This window comes from Petaurus breviceps, unplaced genomic scaffold, assembly GCF_028583685.1.
Source record: "Petaurus breviceps papuanus isolate PSGF00001 unplaced genomic scaffold, PetGlider_PUasm1.0 90667, whole genome shotgun sequence".
Lineage (NCBI taxonomy): Eukaryota > Metazoa > Chordata > Mammalia > Diprotodontia > Petauridae > Petaurus > Petaurus breviceps.
The window spans coordinates 754,738-778,739 of record NW_027187302.1 but is presented as its reverse complement, the minus strand read 5'-3'; the positions used below and the strand labels follow the sequence as shown (position 1 = coordinate 778,739).

General features: G+C 33.6%; 1 protein-coding gene across 1 annotated transcript in view; it reads left to right on the top strand.

The window, feature by feature from the left end:
• SNAP91 (synaptosome associated protein 91) overlaps positions 1 to 24,002 on the top strand; it is a 162,774-nt gene that overhangs the window by 71,092 nt on the left and 67,680 nt on the right. Inside the window, exons 7-9 of the mRNA XM_069065077.1 lie at positions 2,784 to 2,895; positions 12,317 to 12,423; positions 16,684 to 16,725. Of these exons, the coding sequence (XP_068921178.1) occupies positions 2,784 to 2,895; positions 12,317 to 12,423; positions 16,684 to 16,725 (261 nt within the window). The remainder of the gene's footprint in view (positions 1 to 2,783; positions 2,896 to 12,316; positions 12,424 to 16,683; positions 16,726 to 24,002) is intronic.

Here is a 24,002-nt window from a genome sequence, read left to right as displayed (position 1 = left end):
TATGTATATATATATATATGCACACACATACATATATATATATATATACATGTGGCATACAAAATACTATTTTATCAATTGAATGTTATAAACTAGCCAAAGTAAATGTTTTATTATTTTTTTAAGATTTAGGATTTGTACCCATCTATTTACAAAAGGATTTGCACTAGCTTAAAAAGTTAAAATGTAGAAAATAGGATAAATATTTTAAATTGCATTTTTGCCACCTTAGAATTTTAGAAGGACTTTGGGGGAATGATTTTAAGTGGGTCATGCTAATTAGAGGGTGTGAGGAATTTGAACTGATGCTTTTTTTCCTCTGAAATTTCCCTGTGATGAGCAGAGGCCTTTAGAATAATTTCAATGACCTCAAAACAAAAATTTAAATCATTATTTTTCAAAATTCACCATTCTAGAATCTAAATATTTGAAGTCCTTCCCAAAAATCTCTTTGTTTCTGATCTTCTTATTCAATTGTTATCATCATTACTACTCTTCATCCCCTAAAATGTTAGTAAGATGCTAAAAAGAAAATAAATCTGGTATCTGGGGATTTGGGGGTGGGGGCAAGCAGGGGGTGGGGTTAATGAAGATGGAAGGAAAATTGGTTGCTATTTTATACTTTACTTTTTGTTGTATTTATACTGTGAAACTCAGACTCTAGAAAGCAATCCCTTTCTAACCCTCAAAGGGGGAGAGACTATAAGCTATTACTCAGTAATCCATTACTCAATAAATGGAAGATCAGAGGAGATACAGAATATGAAGAAAGGCCACAAACTACATCCCTTATTTCCTGGACCTCATATTTATGTTATCTCATTCCCATAAGCTGAGGATCAAAGAATTTGAGCAAGAAAAAAAGAGGGATTGTGTTGGAGAAAACATGGAGAAGGCGGGCTTGGGAGACAAGCATCCTGGTGTTTTATACTGTATCATCTTGGAGCTACATGGTCCAAAGAGAGGAGTGGACCCAAAAACCAGAACTAGAGAAACCAGCTTCAAAGATACATCTTTTATAAATAGCTAGTGAAATAATTTCAAACCAGGACAGAAAAAAAGGTCCAGTAATGACATAACTTAAAAGGCTGGAGCCTCAGAAATTCACCTCAAAAAAAAAGTCAGGGATGACAACTGTACATCTTTTGACACAAAAAAACTTAAGAGAAGAAATCTTAGAAAGTATAGAGAAGGGTGTCATATGACATTTAACAAAAAGGTAAACTGAGGCAATCCTCCAAGCAAGATATCAATTTAGTAGTAGAACATTGACTGCTTCTAGCCAAAAACCCAGAATTGAAGATGCAACTCTTTTATATAAGCATAGAACACAGAACAGAACAGAAACAATATTTTTGGTAATGGAATTGGCAACATCATGGGGTTGAGGGATCATGACTACATTAAAGAATGTGGGTATAGCACATACATGGAATGAATACTTCTTTCTGTCTCTAAGGAATGCTTTTGTGAATTTATGGGTTCAAGCTACATCCTGAGATCACTGATTGTGGACCAAAAGTTGTAGACTTATAGGTACCTGAGAATTAGATAAAACCACCTTTAATTGGCAAGGATGGGACTAAAGATGAGATGGTCAATTTGCTTTGTGCCCAAGGATAACACACCAATGCTATGCTGTTTCTCAGAAGCTGAAGTTATGGGGAAAGACAAGGATTTCTTGGAAAGGGATGATTTGCAAGTAGTATTGAGATAACAGTTTTCTTAGCTGAAAGCTTTTCTCTATCAGTGGTTATGGGAAAGCTTTAACTTTTATATCAAGATCTCAGAGAGGTGCTAAACTTTTGAACCCATGAGCTTCTTCACTCAGACAAAGAAAAGGCTTAGGTTTATTATACATAGAATACAGAATGTGGTTCCGGAATAAAATCAAATATGAAATACAGGACCAAGAATTAATTCTCACAAGGGAAAAGCTTTAATTGTAGTTAAGGGCAAGATAGGTTCCACCAGGTCAATAGCCACTGGTTGAAGAATGACTTGGGAGTGGAGAGGAAGAGAAATCAGAAGTAGAAGGGGACAGGAACTGTTCTTCCCAATGATCAGATTTCACAGTGAAGCAGATATTACAAGGGCCCAGACATCTATACCCAATTTTATTTGGCTAGTCAAATTTATTGGCTAGTCACTTAGAACTGATCTAACAGTTATCAGAGGCAGGATTTGGCTGAATGTGAGGTCCAGATCCTATACTAGTAGAGGTGTATATAGCTGGATGAGAACCAAGTCTATAGAAGTGGGAAAGGTTTTAAAATTTCATGGTGGTGAGGGAATTGGGAGATTTATATGGATATGTACATCCAGAGATGACTTGTTGGAATTTTTTTATTTGTTTTGGTATACGGGAGTGGATATCTTCTTCTTTGGGTCCTGGATCCTTTCTCAAACTTAGCATTCCAGACTGTGCAATAGGAACTGGCAAATGAGTGAGGTAAAGATGCTGAGGAGTAAATTTAGGTTGCATAGAATGAACAGAGAGAGCAGTGGAATGCAAACTGGGAAAAATTAGCTATTATCTTTGCATCTACAGTGTGGATCACCAATAAAATGGAAATCTTTAATGCAATAATTAAACTTGTAACTTATAAGAATTATTAAATTTCCTTAAATTAAAGGGTTTTTTAAACACATCGGTAGGACATTTTAAAAATCTTCCCTTGTATTTATACATTGTTGTTAAGTACTCAACTGAGATTTTAAAAGCTTTGAGAAAATTATAAATTCAGATATGCAATTAATTTGTTTTTCATATTTATTTATAGGTACATCCAAATGAGCTGACAAATGGTGTCATAAATGCTGCATTTATGCTTCTTTTTAAAGATCTCATCAAACTTTTTGCTTGCTATAATGATGGAGTTATTAATTTATTAGGTATGTAAAATTGCTGAAATCTTTTCCTTCAACCATAACCCTTATTCAAGGAAACATTGGAAAATGCAACCCTGATACTTAACCATCTAATTTTGATGTCCTTTTATGTGTGTCAGATTAGTGATTTTCTAACAGTAGCAGGGAAGTACTTGTAGCTGAAATATTAGCAACCTGGTACCATGTGCAAACCTTTGATTGATAATTTAAGAGTTCAATAATAAGAGTTGAATTTGAAAATGTTGTAACACTTTTTTTCTCTGACATTGCTTACTTACTCTCCAATACCTGCCTCCTCTTCTAAGCTCCAGTCCTTTTCTAACTTGCCTGTTAGATATTTCTTTTTAAGATATTGTCATCACCTTAAATTCAAGATGTCTAAAATTGACTTTTTTCATTTTCTTCCTCTTTCTTCTAATAATACCACCATTTAAAGTATCTACCTTCAGTATCATTGACAAATCTGCGAGCAAGATTTGAACATAAAAGTAGTACCCTGAGCTGACCTGGGTTTTCCCCCTATTAAGTCCTTTATGTTTGTCTTTTTAGTGTGTCTTTATTTGGGGTGGGGAACATTAGGCTATGGGGCAAGAGGAAAAGGTTGGTTGGACGTAACCAAAGTTTACTTTGTTATTACTAATTATAGTAATTTATAAATTATAATATATAATTATATATTGCAATATATTATGTACATATAATATATTATAAATAATAATGTAACTAATTTATAATTATTACTAATAATTCACTTTGTTACCAAAATATTCCACAGTAATGGGTGTGTCATACAGGATGTATTCATTATGATGAGTTTCGTTATAGAGTATTATTTTCAGTTTTGGATGCAGCACTTTAGGAGAAACATTGATCAGCTAGAAAGGGCAATGACCAATGCTTAAGGGCTTGAAAATCATGCCATATGAGCATCCACTGAAATAACTATAAATGTTTATCTTGTAGAAGGGAAGACAAAGGGGGCAGAGGAGGAGAAGAGAGAGGTCCGAGGATTAGTCTTGTTCTGTTTGGCTTCAGAAGACAGAATTAAGAACAGGACAAAGAAATTTTAGAGGTAGTTTTATGTTTGTTGTAAGGAAGCACTTCTCAACCATTCGAGCTATCCCAAAATGCAAAGGGCTACCCTAGGGAGGTAATAGGGGTTTACTCACTTAGTTCTTAACCTGTAGGTTGCAACCCCATATAGGACCTACATTTTAAGAAGCACTAAGGGGTTGGGAGTGGAAAAAATTTAAGAAGCCCTGCAGAGGACTTAGGAAGATGTAACACAATCACTTGGTGAAAATATAGAGGAGAACTGGTAGCCTCTAAAGTCTTCCAGTATTGATTCTGTGGGCTGTTTTTAAAAAGATTGTTTCTTTTTTTTTTTCAAAACCCTGACTGACAAATTTAGGTCTACAATGAAGAAATATTTAAAGTGAGAGACATATATTTAAATTCATGAGAAGCTCCTAAGATGGCTAGTCTAAAAAAGCTCTTTACTTTTTCCATTTATTAAATGATATTAATCTTATTACATTACACAGCATCCAGAGGCATTAAACAACATTGACCATTTTCACTCAAGCTCTGTTAGCAATTTTTTCTATCACATTTTAAAGTTATGTTGATGCAACATGTGTTCACTAGGTATACTATGATAATAATAAAGTTCCTAAATGATATGGAAATTGATGCATCCTTTACTGGCTAATGAGAAGGAATAAATCTCTGAGTGGGAGTCAGTAATAATAATAATTAACACTGAAAGTCTTAACTTGTCTTTCTGTTAAATGATTCCTTTATAAATACACTGTTAACCTGACCCTATCTTAGTGAATAATATGATTATGCAGAGTAAAGTTTTCAAAGCTTTAAAATCTAAAAAGTTACATAAAATTAATTTTAATGTTATTTTAAAAGCAGTTGCCACTGAATGTCCTGTATATGAAATATTTATGCATCTCAAATTCAAAAAAGTATTTAATTGAAGTCTTGCCTAGGCCCACATACTCTGGCTGTCACTGATAAACCTAGACCTAGTTGAGCTTCTCAGAGAATGTGAAAAAGGATACCTCAAGGTTTTAATGCATAATGTACTGGTTATTATACACTAGGCAACACAAATAATCATTCACCCTAGTGTCTGCTATTATAGATGTTATTGTGACTTTTTGTCCTAATGCCATAATTCTTTGACTATTAGGAATAATTTAAAGTATAGTGATAAAAAAAATAAGAGAAACTTCTAAAACTCCAAATAGAGGATGGGAATTGCTTATATTTTTCGAGGAAATTGGTTATTCAAAGAAAAATTAATCTAAGTAAACTTAATGGCTTTCAAATTGATGATTGAGGGCTTATCACTTCATGGTTTCAATTAAGAAAAACACAAGAGGGAATTGATTTGAAATTATAGCAGAAGGGATATATAAGGTTTTAGAAGACATTCCTTTAAATTATGAGAAGGTAGGAACTTTCCCAAGAAAAGTATGGAAGTATCTGGGGAAAAAAGTAAAGAAAAAAATAGAAAAAAATTTAGATAAAGCACAGAAGCTGAACCAAGAGGTCAATATCTTTAATAAATATTAATTCTTTTTTTTAATCCTGTCAAACAGACTCCAGTGATTTATCCAAAAAATAATTATTGACGACCAAGTTTAATTTATTTTCTTGAATGGTATAAAGTAATGATGTTAACTCAAATAGTGGGCTGCATATTGACCTAGAAAGTCACACATTTATTTCTTTTTCTATTTACTATATTAAATATTTCCCAGTTACATTTTAATCTGAATTGGACTGCATCCAAGAGAGTTGTGGGCCACATCACGTTTGACATTTCTGGTATAAGAGTATGCTTCAATATTAGAAAGACCAATTACTGTTATCAAATTAAAAATCAGTACATCAAAAATCATATGATTATCTCAATAGATTCAGAAAAAGCCTTTGACAAAATACAATACACATTTATGCTAAAATCTCTACAAAGTATAAGAATAAAGGGAAATTTTAAAAAATATAATAAACTATCTAAAACTAGAGATATACCTTTTCTAGTAAATATAAGAGTAAAGCAAGGATGTCAAGTGTGCCTACTATTATTTGATGTAATTCCAGAAATGTTTGCAACAGCAGTAAGACAAGAAGAAAAAAGGCATATCAGTGACTAAAGAGGAGATAAAACTGTCTCTATTTGCTGTTATGATGGTATACCTGGAATTTACTAGGGAATCACTGAAGGTACTGATTGAGACAATAATTTCAGCAAAGTTGCAGGCTACAAAATGAACCCTCAGAAATGAATAGCATTTCTATATAACAATAACAAAAGCCAAGAAGCAAAAATAGACCAGAAAATCATATTCCAAAGAGCTGAAAAATTCATAAAATATCTCCTGACCAATTTACCAAAGCACACAAGAATTGTATCAGTTTAATTACAAAGTGATCCTTAAAGAAAGAACGAAAGAAAAATTTAAATAGAACAGTATTCAGTGCTCATGTCTGGGTCATGCCAATATAATAAAAATGACAGTATTACCAAAGTTCATTTATGTTACACCAAATAATGTCAACTTAATGTTACACCAAACAAATTACCAAGGAGATGCTTTATAAAATTTGATAAAATAATAACAGAATTCGTTTGGAAAACAGAATCTAGAGTATCAAAAGAAATAAGAAGTAGAGATGGAGTACTATAACTTGGGGGTCACATATTATAAAGTCAATGAAGTCATCTGATACTTGTTTTAAAAAAAATAGATAAATGGAATAGACAAGAAATAGACTAGGCAATGGAGAATCAGAAACAGTGGAATTTAGTTTATGTTTAGTGGAAAACATAAATTACTTGGCAAAAAAACTCCCTACTTGAGAAAAACTGCTGGGAAAACTGGAAAGAAGTCTGGCAAAAATTAGACTATCACCTCATATCATATTCTACAATGTATTTTTTTCTACAATGTATTTTAAATGGATATTTAATATTAATATTAATTAATTAAAATTAATATTAAAGATCATACTATAAAAAAGAAGAGAAACAGATCCTATATCTCTCATGGTTATTGGTAAGAGATATATTCTTAAACAAAGGGTAGAGGCAATTACAAAACTAAAATTAATTACTGATTACATGAAAATGGAAATCTTATGCAGAGACAAAATTAATTCATCTAAAATAAGAGGGGAGCAAAGAAATGGGGAAAAATGGAATTTCTCTGATGAGGGTTTGATATCCAGGACATGTAAACAATTTAAAATGTATATATGAGACTAATAGCTATTCCTCAATGGATAGATGGTCAAAAGACATGAACAAACAGTTCTCAGAAAAATGCAAACTATCCACAACCACATGAGATAATGCTCTAAATTACTAATAATGAGAGAAATGCAAATGAAACCAATTCCGAGGTTTCACCTCACACCCTGAAAATTGGCAAAAATTACCCCAAAATAGTCACATGTTGGAAGTCCTGGGATTATAGGCATGCTTGTGTATTATTGGAGAAGCCATGAAATAGTATAGTCATTTTAGAAAGCAATTTGGAATTATGCAAATAAAGTGACTAAAATGCTCATATCCTTTGAACCAGAAATTCCATTACTGGGTTTATATCCCAAGAAAGTCATCAATAAGAAGAAAGTTCCCACATATATCAAAATATATCAGCACTTCTACGGTAGCAAAAAAAAAAATTTGGAAACAAAGTAGATGTCCATTGATTGGGAAATAGCTAAATAAATTGTGGTACATGAAGAATGGACTATCCCGGCATTGTAAGTAATGATGAATGGTGAATACAGAGAAGCATGGAAAGATCTACATGAACCTGTACGGAGTGAAGTAAGCAGAATCAATAAAAATATATATAGAAATGACTGAAATAATATAAATAGAAAGAATTGCAATACACACATACAAAAAGTTAACAGTCCAGAGTGACTATAGCAAAATAATGAAGATTAAGCAAGAATGGAATAAAGAAATATGAGAGGACACCCCCTAACCTACCACTTCATAAAAGTGGGAGGTCCATAGGTGTTGGACATTGCTCATATTTTTAAACTTTTGATCAGTTGTGCTGATTTTTTCTCTTTTTTTCTTTTTTTTTTTATTTAAACAATACTGGTTGTTACATGGGGTGACTCTCTGGAAGGGGGAGGGGTACTGGAAAACCATGATGATGTCAAAAGCATAAATTAAAAAGGTTTTTTTTTTTTAATACAGTCTATCATATTTTATTTATGTAATTGTAGAGACGAGGTAAAAGAAACCCAGAATCTCTAAAACTATTTTCAGCTGACTACATTTATCTTTGTAGGTTTATGTTCAAAATTATTTTATTTCCCCTTCTTACCTTCCATTGGAGGCATAAATTAACAATTAAATTGCCAAAAGGCTCTTATTGCAAGACAAAGGAACTGAGTAACTAATTCATTTAATTTCATATAATTCTTAGGGAAGCTAAAACACCAAATTTCTAATTAGTAATATATTGTGCTAGTAGAATATAGGAAGATCTTGCCCTAGTATGAATGAAACAAAAAAAAAATAGCAAGCCATCATGTACAAATGTATTAAAATAATATTTAAAGGATAGTTAGCTCTCAGAATTCTTTTTTATATAGTTCTTGGTGGTCATTGTAAATAGAATTTATTAAGACAATGACCTAATGTACTTATGTAACTAAAGAAACCCTTAATAGAATATTCTTTTTCATTATGAAAGGCATTAAGAAGCAGGAAATTCTTTTCTACTTTTATAAAGAATAATAGTGTATAAACACCTGACCTGTTTCTTCTGTAAAATGGAGTTGAACTAGATAACCTCAAAGTTTCCTTCTAACTATGATTCTATGAAAACTGTCTAATAGAGTGGTTGTAGCTGACAATACATACCACTTTACTTTTTTAAGATTACCAGTTGTTGGGCAAGTAGGTGGTTAGTGAATAGAGCACTGGCCCTGGAGTCAGGAGGATCTCAGTTCAAATCCAGCCTCAGACACTTAACTCTTACTAGCTGTGTGACCTTGGCAAGTCACTTAACCCCAATAGCCCTACCTTCCCCCCTGCAAAAAGCAAAAAAAAAATTTAATTAAAAAAATTTTTTCAAAAGATTACCAGTTTTTAATAACATTGATTTTACTACCTGAGAATGAAGAATTGAGGATAATACTGAGGTTGCAAATCCACATGACTATAAGGATGCCCTTGACATTAATATGAAAGTTTGGAAGTGGGGTGGATTTTGGAGGAAAGATTTTGTTTTGAACATGTTGAGTTTGAGAAATCTATGGGATGTCTCATTTAAATTGTCAAGCAACATGCAATGTAGAACTGGAACTTGAGATATCTAGGGCTAGATTAATATAATTGGGACCCATATGCATAAAGATGATGACAAAACCCATTGAGATCACCAAGGTGGAGTTTCAGTGGTTTCAGAACAGAAGAGAAACAAGAGAGACCAGTGCCATAAAAATACAGAGGGAAAGAATACCAAGAAAGAAAAGGTGATCAGTAGTGTTAAATACTGCAGAAATATTTGACAGTAGTAATACTTTCTTATGACAGCATAAATATTCCATTTTATTTATATAGCATTATTTTACTGCAAACAGTGGGCACACATATTGTTTTCAACTTTTTATTACAAACAGTGTTTCTAGGAATCTTTTTATATATGGGTCTTATTTTGTTGTTACTAACCTCCTTAGGGTGAATGCTCGGTAGTGCTCTCTTTGTCTAAGGATATTAATGATTTATTAAGAATGGAGTTTAATGTGATGAGGTGCATATTTGAAGGCTTGCACCAATGCATAGCTCCAAAATGCAGTGAATCCATGTGATTACTGTACCTATGTTCTTATAGCCACTCCAACACTGAATTTCCTTTTCTCATCTTTGCTACTTTGGCAAAGAGGTAGTATCCCAGGATTATTTTAATTTGCATTTTTCTATTAGTAATGCTGACTAATTTTTCAGATGGTTTTTGACAGTTTCTAAAACTGGAGTTCAAATTTGGCCTCAGGCACTTACTAGCTATGTGATCCTGGGCAAGTCATTTAACCTCTTTGCCTCAATTTCCTTATTTTTAAAATTGGGATAATAACTGCCCCTACCTCCTGGATTATACTGAGGATCAAATGAAATAATAATTGTAAAATGCTTAGCACAATGCCTGTTATGTAATAGTAAGCACTATATGAAAGGTTATCTATTATTATTATCATCATTATTGAAAAGTTCTTGATCTTACAAATTTAAAAATTTCCCTATATTCTGAATGTCAGGATTTTGGTGGAGATGTTTTAATACAAATATTTTCCCAGTAAATATCCTTTTTTTAAATTCTGCCTGCATAAATTGGATTGTGCAAAGCTTTTAAAATTTTAATTGAAATGTATCTATTTTGTTTTTTATATTTAGTTGTTTTATATTCTTTTTTAATATTATATTGTTTTTATATCCTTCTCCACCCAGTCAGATTATGAATTCTTCTCTATTCCCAAACTGTGCAAGATACAAACTTCCATTCTGCTATGAATTTTTGTTATGACTTGATTCACTAGATCACCTGAATAAGATACTTATCTAAAAGCATAACTGTGAAGCTGCCATCTAGTTTTTCTAGTATTTCTTGTTGAATTAAGACTTTCTTCTCCTGTAGTTTTTGCTTTAGGTTAAGAGTATGCTACTATTTTCTGCATTCTCTATGCTACTGTACTGTATACTTTTACCTCTAGGTTTTCCTTATCTAATCTGGTCCAGAATTCTGCTTTTCTTTTTTTCTAACAAGTACCAGGTATTTTTTTATAAAAATATAAATATAAACATAAACTAATTACTGCTTTGTAGTGTAATTTGTCATCTGATAATGTTAAACCCATTTCATTCTTATTTTCTTCTGTTTTCCCCTAATATTGTTGATCCTTTATACACACACACACACACACACACACACACACACACACACACACAATATTCTATACCTGGAGAAGAAGAATTTTCTCAACTCTTCTCCAGAGTCAAGCTTAGTCATAATAACATGGTGTTAAATTTTCCTTTCTTTTTCTTTTTTGTTGTTTGCTTTGTTGTAGTCTATATACATACATATATGTTTTACATATTGGTATTTATGTCCAGGTTCTGCTTACTTCACTGTATCAATTCGTAGTTTTACCTTGCATCTCTGAAGTTTTCATATTCCTCATCTCTCTATAAAACAATATTTTATTGAATTCATATACCACAATTTGTCTAGTCATTCCTCAGTTGATGAGCATTGTACTTAGGTTTTTGTGTCCTGGGGATTTGAGTAGGTTAAATATTTAATTCATGTTATCATTTGCAATGGAATTTCTTTTCCAGAGTTTTGTTTGCAATATACAGAAATACTTATGGTTTATTGATTTACTTTGTGTCCTACAATATATTTTATTGAAGTTTTTAATTGCTTCAGTAATTTTTTGTTGTTGTTCTCTAGGGTTTTCTGATTTACCTTCATATTGTGGGCAGTATTGCATAGTGGATAGAGTTCTGGACTTGGAGTCAATAAGAACCAAGTTCAAATTTGGTCTTATACACTTAGTAAATATGTGACCTTGGGCAAGTCACTTAACCTTTTGCCTCAGTTTATTCATCTGTAAAATGACAATAGCACCCACCTTACATTTTTATTGTGATGTGATAATGCCAAACCCACTTCTTTTGTACTTTGAACACCTTAAAGTGATATGTAAATGCCAGCTGTTATTTATTACTATTATCTTTTTATTTTTATTATTTTTTATTACTATTATCTCTATCTAGAGATAATTTTGGCTTTTCTATTTCCTGTCCATATTATTATACTTTCTTTTTCATTTAACATTGTTATCAATAGTATTTCTCATGCCCTGTCAAACATTTATAAGGAGAAAGAACATCTTTCTCCTATAGTTTCCTGCATTTCTCCATTACAAGTAATGATTAGCTCGGTTTTAGAGAAATGTTTTTGATTATGTTAAAGAAAGATCCTTTAGTTCATTTTTAGGAAGCAAATGCTTTTTAGTGTTTTTGACATGAATGACTTACTTTCTCAAAAGTTTTTTCTGCCTTTATTCATTTAATTGTGATTTTAAAAAGTCAATAAATTGTTATCCCATTAGTTTTCTTAATGAAGCCCTTGCTTGCCTATTTGGATTTATTGAACTTGATTAAGTGAAAACAGGTAACAAAGATGAATACAAAATTTTGGCATAGCCCAGTAAGAATAATATCATGCTAAATCTAGAGAGAAAAGGGTATCTAAATATATTTTATGCTACCATTAACAACAGGCTTAACTTTAGTTAACACCGTCATAAAATGGAGTTAAATTATATTACTCTTATTTTCCATATCACTAATGATTTTATCTATTATTCCTAGAAAAATTTTTTGAAATGAAGAAGGGGCAATGCAAAGATGCCCTAGAAATTTACAAACGATTTCTAACGCGAATGACACGAGTCTCAGAATTTCTTAAAGTTGCAGAGGTAAGTAATGCTAAATTTTATTATGAGTGGAATCAAAGTGGAAGCATATATGAGGGAGCAAAATATGTAGTGGAACTTAAAAACAAGTAAAAATATCAATAATAGAATCACAGAATCTTAGAATTGTAAGAAAATAAATCATCTCAACCAACGTCCCCAAAGCAGAAGCCAAAAGAGAGAAGTAGAAATGCCCGTCTCTGGCATTTTTTGACAAAGTCACCCAGATGGCAATTTCTACTACTTGCAGTAATGGAACCTCATTAATGTTAAGGGGTAGCTCATTTCCTCTGTGAACAAATTGAATTTATATTTCTTCCCATATTGTGTACATGTACTTCCTTGTAATGTCTTAGTATGAGGTGGTTTGTCAGCTGGCTAAGTTCTGACTCTGTAGAGAAATAATCTTTATAGCAAAATGGAGTTATCATCATTGCCATTTACTTAAATATAATAATGGAGTGAAAGACATCTTAAAAGCATATGGTTTTCTAATTTTTAAAAAATGTATATCCATTATCCTTGAGGCCTTTTATAATTTCTAAATAATAGTTTAACTTTGCCTGCGTGATCATATGATGATTTTTATTTTTGTTACTTCATGAGGTAATATGTATTTTCATTTTGAAAATCTTTATGCTAATTTATATTGATATTTGAGATCTAGCTGTATATACAGAACCAGTACACTCACTGTATAAATATAACTCAGATAATTCTGAGACATTTTTGGATTTAACATAGGTGCATAGGAATACAGATGATAACAAGACTGTTTCAGAAGTATATGTTTTCAACCTTGAGAGTATCATTTTTTAAGTTGTATACTTGTGATAAAGTTCTTTAATGAGTGATCGAAATAAAAGATCTTATATTTACTGTTAATAACATTTTATTAGTAATTTGGGGATGACACGAAGTTGAGAGACATAACTAAAACTTGGTTGGGAAAATTGGGGTGTAAAATGATCTCACTAGGTTTAACAGTGGGCTGAAAAGATAAGATTTGATAAATGCAGAGTCTGATACTTGGATGTAGGTAGGTAGCTAGATGTTTAGGGATTTTACTAAACTGAAAGCTCAGTGTGATTCATCAATGTGATGTTACAGCCAAAATGTAATACTATTTTAGAGCATATTAGTAGAGTGTGTTTAGAATGAAGTATGATAGTGCTGCTGTATTTTAGCCTAGACAAATCATATCCTTGAATACAAAGCTCAATTCTGTATGCTATTCTTTATGAGGTACATTAACAAGTTACTACATATACCAAGGGAAGCCAATAACAAAAGGAATGGGTCTTGAAATCATACTATACAGGGATTAATTAAAGAAATTAGGGATGTTTAACCTGAAAATAAACTAACACTTAGATGGAAGATAAGATTGAAATTTGAAAGACTGTCTTGTTGAAGAAAGAACCATAGAGCAGAACTTATACTTGGTCCCACTGGGTAAAGATAAAAAGTACAAAATTATAAGGAGACTGATTTCAGCTCATTTTAAGGAAGAAAAGTTCCAACAGTTATAGTCCTTTAAAAGTGGAATCGAGGGGCGGCCAGGTAGCACAGCAAGTAAGAGCACTGGCTCCAGTGTTGAGAAGACCTGGAGATCGAATCCCGGGCTCAGACACTTAGCATCCACCCAGAAACACCTGGCCATGTAACCTTGAGCAAGTTACTTAACCCCAATTGCTTAGGGGCGGCCAGGTGGCTCAGCGAGTAAGAGCGCTGGCTCCAGTGTCAGGATGACCTGGATCAAATCTGGGCTTAGATACTCAGCACCACACCCAGAAATAACTGGCCGTGTGGCCTTGAGCAAGTTACTTAACCCCTATTGCTTTAAAAAAATAAAAAATAAAAGTGGAATCGATTGTCTCATAAAGTAGTGGGTTTCCAATTATTGGAGGTCTTCAAGTGCTAGATATGTGGCCACTTTTCAGGTGTCTTGTGTTAGGGGGAGGTAGATCTAAAATTCTATGGTAATTTTCAATACCAGATTTATTTGAAGCTTAGGATATTTAACATAAAACCTTCAGGGGAAGATTCTAGACTTTTAGGTGGTTGGAAAGGTTAAGGAGGAGGTGGATATTTAGTTCAAGCAATTCCTATACAAATCAAGCTAGTAACTTACTTTAGTTACTATGGGACAGTTCCAGTATTTAAAAATAACTTTTTTTAAATATGAATTGTTCTGTAGTTACCTTCACTTACTGATCTTTCAAAAGGTTGTTTGTGGGCTGCTAGGTGGCACAGTGAATAGAACACCAGCCCTGGAGTCAGGAGGACCTGAGTTCAAATCTGGCCTCAGACACTTAACACAAAACCTAACCGTGTGACCTTGGGCAAGTTACTTAACCCCAATTTCCCTCCAAAAAGCAAAAAAAAAAAGGTTGTTTGTATCCCTTCCAACCTGTCTTGAGAAATATACCAATATATTCCAGTAAAATATTAACAAATGTGTTTTCAAGAAAATATGATTTATAACTCCTTTTCTAAGTCAGCTGACATAGTTAATGTGACTATTTAAAAAATCAAAATTCCATAATGTGATAGCTTACACTGTATAAGACAGCAGTTGGAAAGAATATTACATCTCCTATCTAATTTTATCTATAGAACAAACCTGTGAAATGTTTTAATATAACCTATATTTTACAGATGAGAAAACGAAAGTTCAGAGAAATTAGACGACTTCTCCAAAGTTACACAGCTAGTAAGCAGTGAAGCTGACACCAAGTCTAATGTCCTTTGTACTTCACTGGCAGCTTCAACTGGTAGAACCACTTAGAGAAACTTTCTTGAATAAAGCTATCCAGTTCCCTAGTATTGTCATTTGTCAATGCCAGTACCTTTAAAAATAAAATTTTTTAAATCCCTTTAGAAAACTAACTAATCATAATTATAATTTAAGTAAGCAATGGTCAAAATATGAGGCAGTCATGTTGCTGCCTTGAAACTTCCCTTGGTTCAAATTCTGCTTCTGACTGTGATCCTGAACAAGTCACTTAACAGCTAAGTAGTAGCCCCAGGCCACTCTAAGATCTCTTAGCTGCTAAGGAGGTGCTGTTGATCTTCATTAGATGAAGAAATCTCTTTAATATGAATTCCCTGTGGGGCGGCCAGGTGGCGCAGTGAGTAAGAGCACCAGCCCCAGCATCGGGAGACCCAGGATCAGTTCCGGCCTTAGATACTTGGCACCCACACAAAAAATAACTGACCGTGTAACCTTGAGCAAGTTACTTAACCCCAACTGCTTTAAAAAAAAAATTATGAATTCCCTATACCAATCAAGTCAATTAAAACAACTACTGTATGTCCTAATAGCCATAGTGGATATAGAATTGGACTTATCATCAGGGAGACCCAGGTTCTAAGTCCTACCTCTGATGCTTATTTGCTCTTTGACCCAGGACAAATCACTTGACCTAGGACGACAGATCACAAGAACATAAGCCTAGAGTTGGAAGGGACCTTAGAAACCCTCTAATACAGCCCCCTTGTTTTATAGATGAGGAAACTGAGGCCCAAAGAAGTTTAAGTGATTTACCCACAGTCACAGAACTAGCATAAGAGGGGAGTTTTGAACAGAGGTCTTCCTGACTCTAAGTCTAGCACAAGTCATGCTCCCTCTTTGAGCCTCTGTTTTCTCATCTATAAAAAATGCAGGTAATTATAGTACCTTTTTTTTTTTTAAGCAATTGGGTTTAAATAACTTGCTCAAGGTTACACAGCCAGGTGTTTCTGGGTGGGTGCTAAGTGTCTGAGCCCGGATTCGATCCCAGGTCATCCCGACTCTGGGGCCGATGCTCTTACCCGCTGTGCTACCTGGCCGCCCCAATAGTACCTTTCTTACAGTACTGTTGTGAGACGCATAAAATGTTTGTGAAGCTCTTGGCAAACCTTAAGGAATATCATATAATTGTTAATTTTATTATTTTTGTTATTCTACTTGTGGTGGTTATGATTATTACTTAACTGACCAATCAGGAAGTCTTAGAAGTTTGTGTTACTTAACAGAACTTTGTAACATTTTCCTTGGATTCTAGTAAAAGGTATATATATAATGGTCACCCAGATATAGAAACAATCACTTTTTTCTTAATATTTGTAAGAAAATGAATGTGGATCCAAATGAAATTGACCTATACCATAATACTTTAAAAAATGGGCCACAGTTTTTTTCATTGTTTATGAATGCAATTTAAATTATGAAAGAATGAATAAAAACTTCCCACTAAATTACTTACTTTTTATTTGCAGCAAGTTGGTATTGATAAAGGTGATATTCCAGATCTTACACAGGTAAGCGCTCCCTAGAGGAAAAAATAAAATATAGATGACTTTATTCTGAGGCCAGATTGGTGCATGTTACTATTAACTAGACTATTTAAAAGAAATTTCATGACTTGTCAATCATACATGTATTCTCCGACAGAGATTAATCTTGTGAATAACAAATACTTTTCCATGTCCACTCTGTTGGAGATGATTCAAACTCACTTTACTTTTACTGCCCATGTGATTATATTTGTAGGGATCATTTAAGGATAACCTGTCACATGCTTTTGTTGTTGTTGTTTTTTTCCTTCATCGTAGATGGCCACTAAATTTGCTTATTGATTTATATGTCAGTTTTGGTTCCCAAAACTTGAACCAAACAAAACTGTCAAATAGAAATGTTTATATGAAATGCTCTTGTTAGCAGTAATGCCCCTTCATATGACATATATGTAAAAATAAGAACATTATCCCTGTTTGTGCTCCTACACCTCACATTTTCATTTTGACAGGTAGACTATAATTAAGAGGGCCAAAGCTAGGAAAAGCACTGCTGTCACAAGTCTACTATATTGCTTACTGCTTTCCCCATATCACAAGGAATTTCAGTGTATATAATTTTTTCACAGCCTCTGTGTGGTCTGAGTTACAACTGTGTTAACAGCAAAAAATTTTTCCTTGGTGCTACCTGGTATTTTTATGTACAGGTAGATGGGATTCAGATGGAAGGAGGTACACTTTTTTTCCACTTATGTGTCTGGAGTACAGAATTACAACTTTCTTAGATAGAAGAATTGATTCATTAATACTAATAAAATTTTCTCAGAAGATGTATTAGAAGATGGCATTTTATCAAATGAAGAACTACTGAAGTCTTTTATATTCAATTAATGTTTCATCTCTTCTGGTTAAATCCTAGCAACATCTTAGTAAAGTCTTAAGTAGTACTTATAAAAGTCATTTAATAGAGACTTTTTCATCTTGTAGTAATGATTTTGACAGAAAATGTTCTATTTCAAACCAAGAAGACTTTGTAGTAGATGGAAATTGGCCCAATTTTGCATTTTTATAATATTACGTAATATGCATTGGTACATAACATGATAATATATTAACATGTAATTTTATATTATAAAAATGGAATATTTTAATTTGACATCTTAGTCCTCTGCTTTTATTTAAAATGATATCCTTAAACATTATTTTAAAATTCAAGGTAGAACAGCTTGGAAAAAAAACTCTTAAGAATTAGTTAAAATAAATGTTAAGTTTCAGAAATTAGGGGCAGCTAGGTGGCGCAGTGAGTAAAGCACTGGCCTGGAGTCAGGAGAACCTAAGTTCAGTTCTAGCCTCAGACACACACACACACACACACACACACACACACACACACACACACACAAACTAGCCATGTAACCTTGGACAAGTTACTTAACCCCAATTGCCCTCCAAAAAAAAGCAAAAAAAAAAAGTTTCTGAAATTAGACCTAATTTTAAAAATTTGTTTATATATTTATTTTAATTTTTAACATTCACTTCTGTAAGATTTTGAGTTCTAAATTTTCTCCTCTTCCCTTCCTTCCCCCCTCCCCAAGACAGCATGCAATCTGATATAGGCTATACATATACAATCATATTAAACATATTTCCATATTAGTCATGTTTGTAAAGAAAAATTAGAACCAATGTGAAAAACCACGAGAAAGAAGAAAGAAAAAACAAAACAAAAAAAAAGAAAATTGTATGCTTCAATCTTCATTCATACTCCATAGTTCTTTCTCTGGATGTGGATAGCATTTTCGATCATGAGAATTAGATCTAAAATTAAAAACATTATTGCATTGTTATTTAAAATAATTCACATCTTGTAGATTTTTATATTTGCATCCAGTTAATGGTAGCTATATTTAGTATGAAATATTTTATGCTAAAGTAAGATTTTTGAAACTTGTAACCAAATAAGATTATTATATAATTGAAAATATGGCTAAAAACTAAGTTTTGTCAGTTTTGTATAGAAATTAAATGTAAATTTAATCTGCATTATTAGTGTTTTCTGCATCACTTTGTTAAGTCTAGACCAGGGTGAGGAACCTGTGACCTAGTTCCTCAGGTGTGGCCCTTTCACTGAAGCCAAACTTCACAGAAGAAATTTGTTTTTGAAATTTGAAAAACATATTTCAACAGAACATTGTATTGAGATTTGATTTGTAGTGTTTTCTGATTTCCAAGGTGTAAAATGCTTTACCCTGAATATTTAACACTTGTGTCTCATGAGCCAATTTTAGCTGACTCCAGTGCAACCCTGTTACATTCCATTATTAGACCTATACCTAAAAATGTTTACAGTTTGGAAGGACCTGCACAGCTTATGCTCTGCTGGCAAAACCTTTGAAAATCCAAATTCACCTCCAGGAGGCAGGGAGACACTGGAATAGAACTTTATTGGAGATTATCAAATACGCTTTAATTAAATTTTAGATACATTTTATCAAGTATTTACAAAATAATCCCAACATAGAAACATAATGATTTTAACCAAGCAATTCTTAAAAATATTAAATAGTCTTTAATAGCAGTTAGGTAATAAGTCTGGCTATAAAATAATAATGGAGTGCTTGATATATTGAAAGGGCAAATTTATCTAGAGATCTTTAAGCAAAAATAAATGTTCATCTGAATTCTTTTAGTTGTAGTATAATTTTAAAATTGAGAAATGGCTTAAAATCTACTCCTTGTTTTAGAATCTTTATTTTTAGACATTGAAATTCATTTATGGTACTATTACAAAAGGATATATCAACTTGTTTGAGTTTCATTTTCCAGGAGCACTAATTCCAACTTTAATTTACATTTCACTTTTCATGTTAGTTATGAAAATAAATATTAATTTAATAGAACAAAGGGGCACTCTTGGAATATGTCTCATCCATACACCAAAATCATTTAAGTTTTCAGATAAACAGAAGAAATCTTATTCAGTGACTCTCTGATCATAAGCATCAAGTAGAGCATAAAACAGAGAGATGTGTTCTTGCCAAATTTGTTTACTGTTGTGATAGAGACCCAAGGTCAAGAGGTATTCTTTGTGCATAGTGAGGTCTTTCAGATGCTCCTGTTTGTGAATAACATTGTTCCTGATGTACTAAGGCCCAGAATACTGAAGAACCTCTTCCTGAAAGAGAGTTATAACCACTTGAGAGTTTGGCCAGGTTACCCACACAGGAAATACTACATGAATGAAGAATGCCTATTGCCCAGATTGTAATAATCAAGTTGATGGACAATATAGATTTGGTGGATAAGCATATACAGATGTGTATATACACACACATATCATATATATGCAATCACATTTATATATGTGTGTGTGTGTGTCACACACACACACACACACACACACATATCTGGGACAGGCTGCATAAATGAACAGTAATTTGGGGCCAGAATTAAACGAGAAGAAGAGTGAACTGGATGACTTTCAGGAAATTGCAAAACTGCTTTAATTACCAGTAATACTAAATTTTTCACAGAAACACAGGCCAGTCTTTTAAATATAAATATTCTACCAGTGTTTTCTGGCTAGGAGCCACAGAAATAGTCCACAAAGAGGACAATGGAGAAATGCCTTGTGAATGTGAATAGGCTGTAATATGTAACCACCAAAGAATTTCAAAGAAAAAGAGGGAAAAAATATCATTAAGCAAGTGTATGATAAGAAAAAAAGGATGATCTGGTCATTCAGCTACAGTAAGGGATGACAAGTGGAAAACCTGAGGGATCCCCTGGTAACTTGATGAAGTTAGGAGAAAGCAGCATTGGGTTAACCCCTGTGGCAAACTTACAGGAGAACATGGGTATTTATGCAAGAAGGGCAGTCTTGAATAAGTAAACATTTTTAAATGTCTAAGTGCCAGGCACTGAGATTAGCTGGGGACCCAAAAAAGAGACAAAAGACATTTCCTGCCCTCAAGGAACTCACAGTCTAATGAGGGAGACAACAAACAACTATGTACAAATAAGCTATATACAGTATAAGGAGTAAAAATAATTAAGAGAGGGAAGGCATTAAGGTTTGGAAAAGGCTTCCTGTAAGAGATAGGATTTTAGTTAGAAGTTAAAGGAAGCCAGTAGGCAGAGATGAAGAGGGACAGTATTCCAGGCATGGGGGTGAGTCAGAGAAAATGGTTGGATCCAAGAGACAGTGTTTTGTTTTGTGGAGTAGCCAGAAGGGCAGTGCCACTAGATTGAGGAGTATGGGTCATGGTGTCAGGTTTAAGAACTGGAAAGTAAGAAGGGCTAGGTTATGAAGGACTTTAAATGCCATACAAAGAATTTTATATTTGATCTTGGAGGTGATAGTTTATTAAGTAGGAAAAGGGGGCAACACAAATGGACTTGCACTTTAGGAAATTCACTTTAGTAGCTGAACAGAAGAAGGATTGGAATGAGCCAAGACTTGAGGCAGACAGACCTACCAGCAGGCTATTTAATCAAGGCATGAGATAATGAGAGCCTGCACCAGAGTGAGGCCAGTGTCAGAAGAGAGAAGGGGACATATTTGAGACATGTTGCAGAGGTGAAATCACTAGAGGGAACATCCAGATTGATGAGATCATAGATACATTCTAATATTAAGTGTTGAGTTACACCTTTTTTTCCAAGCACATAAAAAGTTTACATATGCATAGTTTATCTCTATTCTCACATTCATATAAATATCTCATTTTTAAAAGGTTACAGGTCCTAAAACATGGTCTGAAATGAACTGAGTATACTTTGGCGTGCACCCCTATCCAGCCCTGGTTTAGAGAGGAAGCTAGATGAATTCTCTGACTAAGGTAGAATTTTGGATTTACTGTAACAATTGGATTAACTTCAAAGGAAATGGACTAAACTGGACTTTGAGTAGTCTTTATGAATATTTGAAGCCCTTGGGTCAGCTAGAACTCACAAATATCTCAAGACTGGGCAGAAATCTTTATACCTTTTGATTGGAATAGAGGCTCTAAGCCTCATTGAGAGGTTTGGAGTAGAATCTGGTTAACATCTGAATCTGTGGTATAGATGACATATATCCAAGTAATTATCCTCTGTAATAATTTTTCTGTCTTTGTCTGATCTTTGGAAAGTAAGGGATGTAGGGGGAGGAAGACCTATTGGAGAGTCAGTAGGGAGTTCCCTTGATTTGGAGGTGAAATATATATTTTTTGAAACCTGAGAAAAGTTGATATTTTTGTTGATCCCAGGAATGAAAAATAGGGGCAAGGATTCTGTGGGTACCTTTTTAAAATTTTGAGGGCCAAAAGCTGTCTCGTTAACTTGGGGTTTACCAGCTAGATTTCTTTCTCAAAGACCAAGCTGTAAACCCAATTCACTCTGGATCTCCTGGACTGGACAACAACAGGTCCCTGCCCAAGCACCACTTAATGGTTATTTTTTGGGCCTTTCTGGCTCTGAGTGATCAAAAAGTTTCTCTTTTGACCTGCAACCCTGAGGGCCTTCCCCTCCCAGTTTGAGTTTTTTTTTTAATTAAAGGGGCCATCCCTTGACTCTCTTCTTAAAGATGCCTATTCACTGAATGGGTGTTGCCTCACTCAAAGTGAGAACCAGAAAAGACCTTAGCTTAAAAGGGTCAAGATCTCCCACAACATCCTGGGCCATATCCAGTCATCCTGATCAATATCTGGCCACTGGACCCAGATGGCTCTGGAGGAGAAAGTGAGGCTGGTGGCTTTGCACAGCCCTCCCTCATTCAAATCAAAGTCAATTGCAAATTATATCATCATTTCCCTGATGCAATGGTCCTCTTCAAGAACAAAGGACAAGACACAGCTACAACCACAACCAAGAAAATATGAGGATCGCAAGAAATCAAGCTAATTGTCTAAAGCCCTTTTATGTCATTAAACTTTCATTATAACCAACTATAAATGTAGCTATTTATTTGACATTTCTTACTAACTTTTTCAAGGAGACATACAAGTTTTAGGTGTGAAAAGATGATGATTGAAGATTATATTGATATCAGAACTGTTACTTTTCTTTTAAACACTTAATATTGTTTGTTTTTAAGAGCTGACCAAGGAAACATTCTAAATTTTCAAATTAATCTGAATAGTCTGTAAGTCATTTACTCTTGCATTTGACTTATTTATCATATTTCTTGTAATAAGTTCTATTTTTCCAACAAAAGGATTATTGGAAAGGTATTAATTTGCTTTTTGGATACACATGTTCTTAATTTATGATCTCTACTTATGAAAAACTTCTTAGACTTTTCTGACTGATCTGAAAACCACTAGTAATAAAAGTTCTTTTAAAGACTGATGCTGGTGAATTGGTAACTGATATAATATTACTATTATATTTCTCAAAAGCTGTCCTTTTGTTCTTTGGATTTGTGTTCCAATTCAATTAGTGTCTATACTATTGGCACTGTTTTTACTTGAGTAAAATATTCTTGCATACTGTATATTCCCTTGCTCTCTTTAACATTGACAGAGACATTTTGGTGTACTCCTTACCAGAGATTTGAAACATAATCCATGAATTGTTGGAGAAAAAATTTTTTTTCAAGAAAAAAATCAAAGGACTTTCTCTTTTTCCACTGAAAAGGATGAACTTATTTCTTTCTACTTGCTTCCTAAATGGAATTGTTGGTGTGCAGGGGTTGAAATAGTTAACTTTTGAGGTACTTTTCCATTCTGTTTCTTTAAAAACGTTGACTTGATTTACTTTTGTATCAGCCATATTGAAATTATGTTCGGACAGACATTCTCCGAGTAGTTATATACTCTAACAAGTCAAATATGTTAGTAAAAAGGTTGTTTTCAACTGAACCATGTTCTTTCTGGACCTGCAGTTATAACTAGCAGATCTCTATCAGACATTTCAAACTGAGTATTTTGTAGATATTTCAGACTTACCTTTCCAAAACAGAGCTCATCATCTTTTTCCACAGATCCACACCTCTTCTGAACCTCCGTGTTTCTGCCAGGTTCCTCACCGTCCAGTCACCCAGGTTCTCCAGCTAAGCATTATTCTTGAGTCCTCACTTTCTCTCATCTTATTTATCCACTTAATTGCCAAATATTGTCATTATCCTTCCACAAGTCTTGAGCATCTCTCCCTTTCTCTCTACTCCGATGGCCACCACCCCAGGTCTGGCCCTCCTCGCCTCTTGCAATGGCCTCTTAATTTTTACTGTGTCCTTAGTGCTTAGCACAATGGTTGGCAGGTAGTAGGCAAGTAATATTCATTCCTTCATTCATTCACTGGCCTTACTGCCTCAAGTCCTG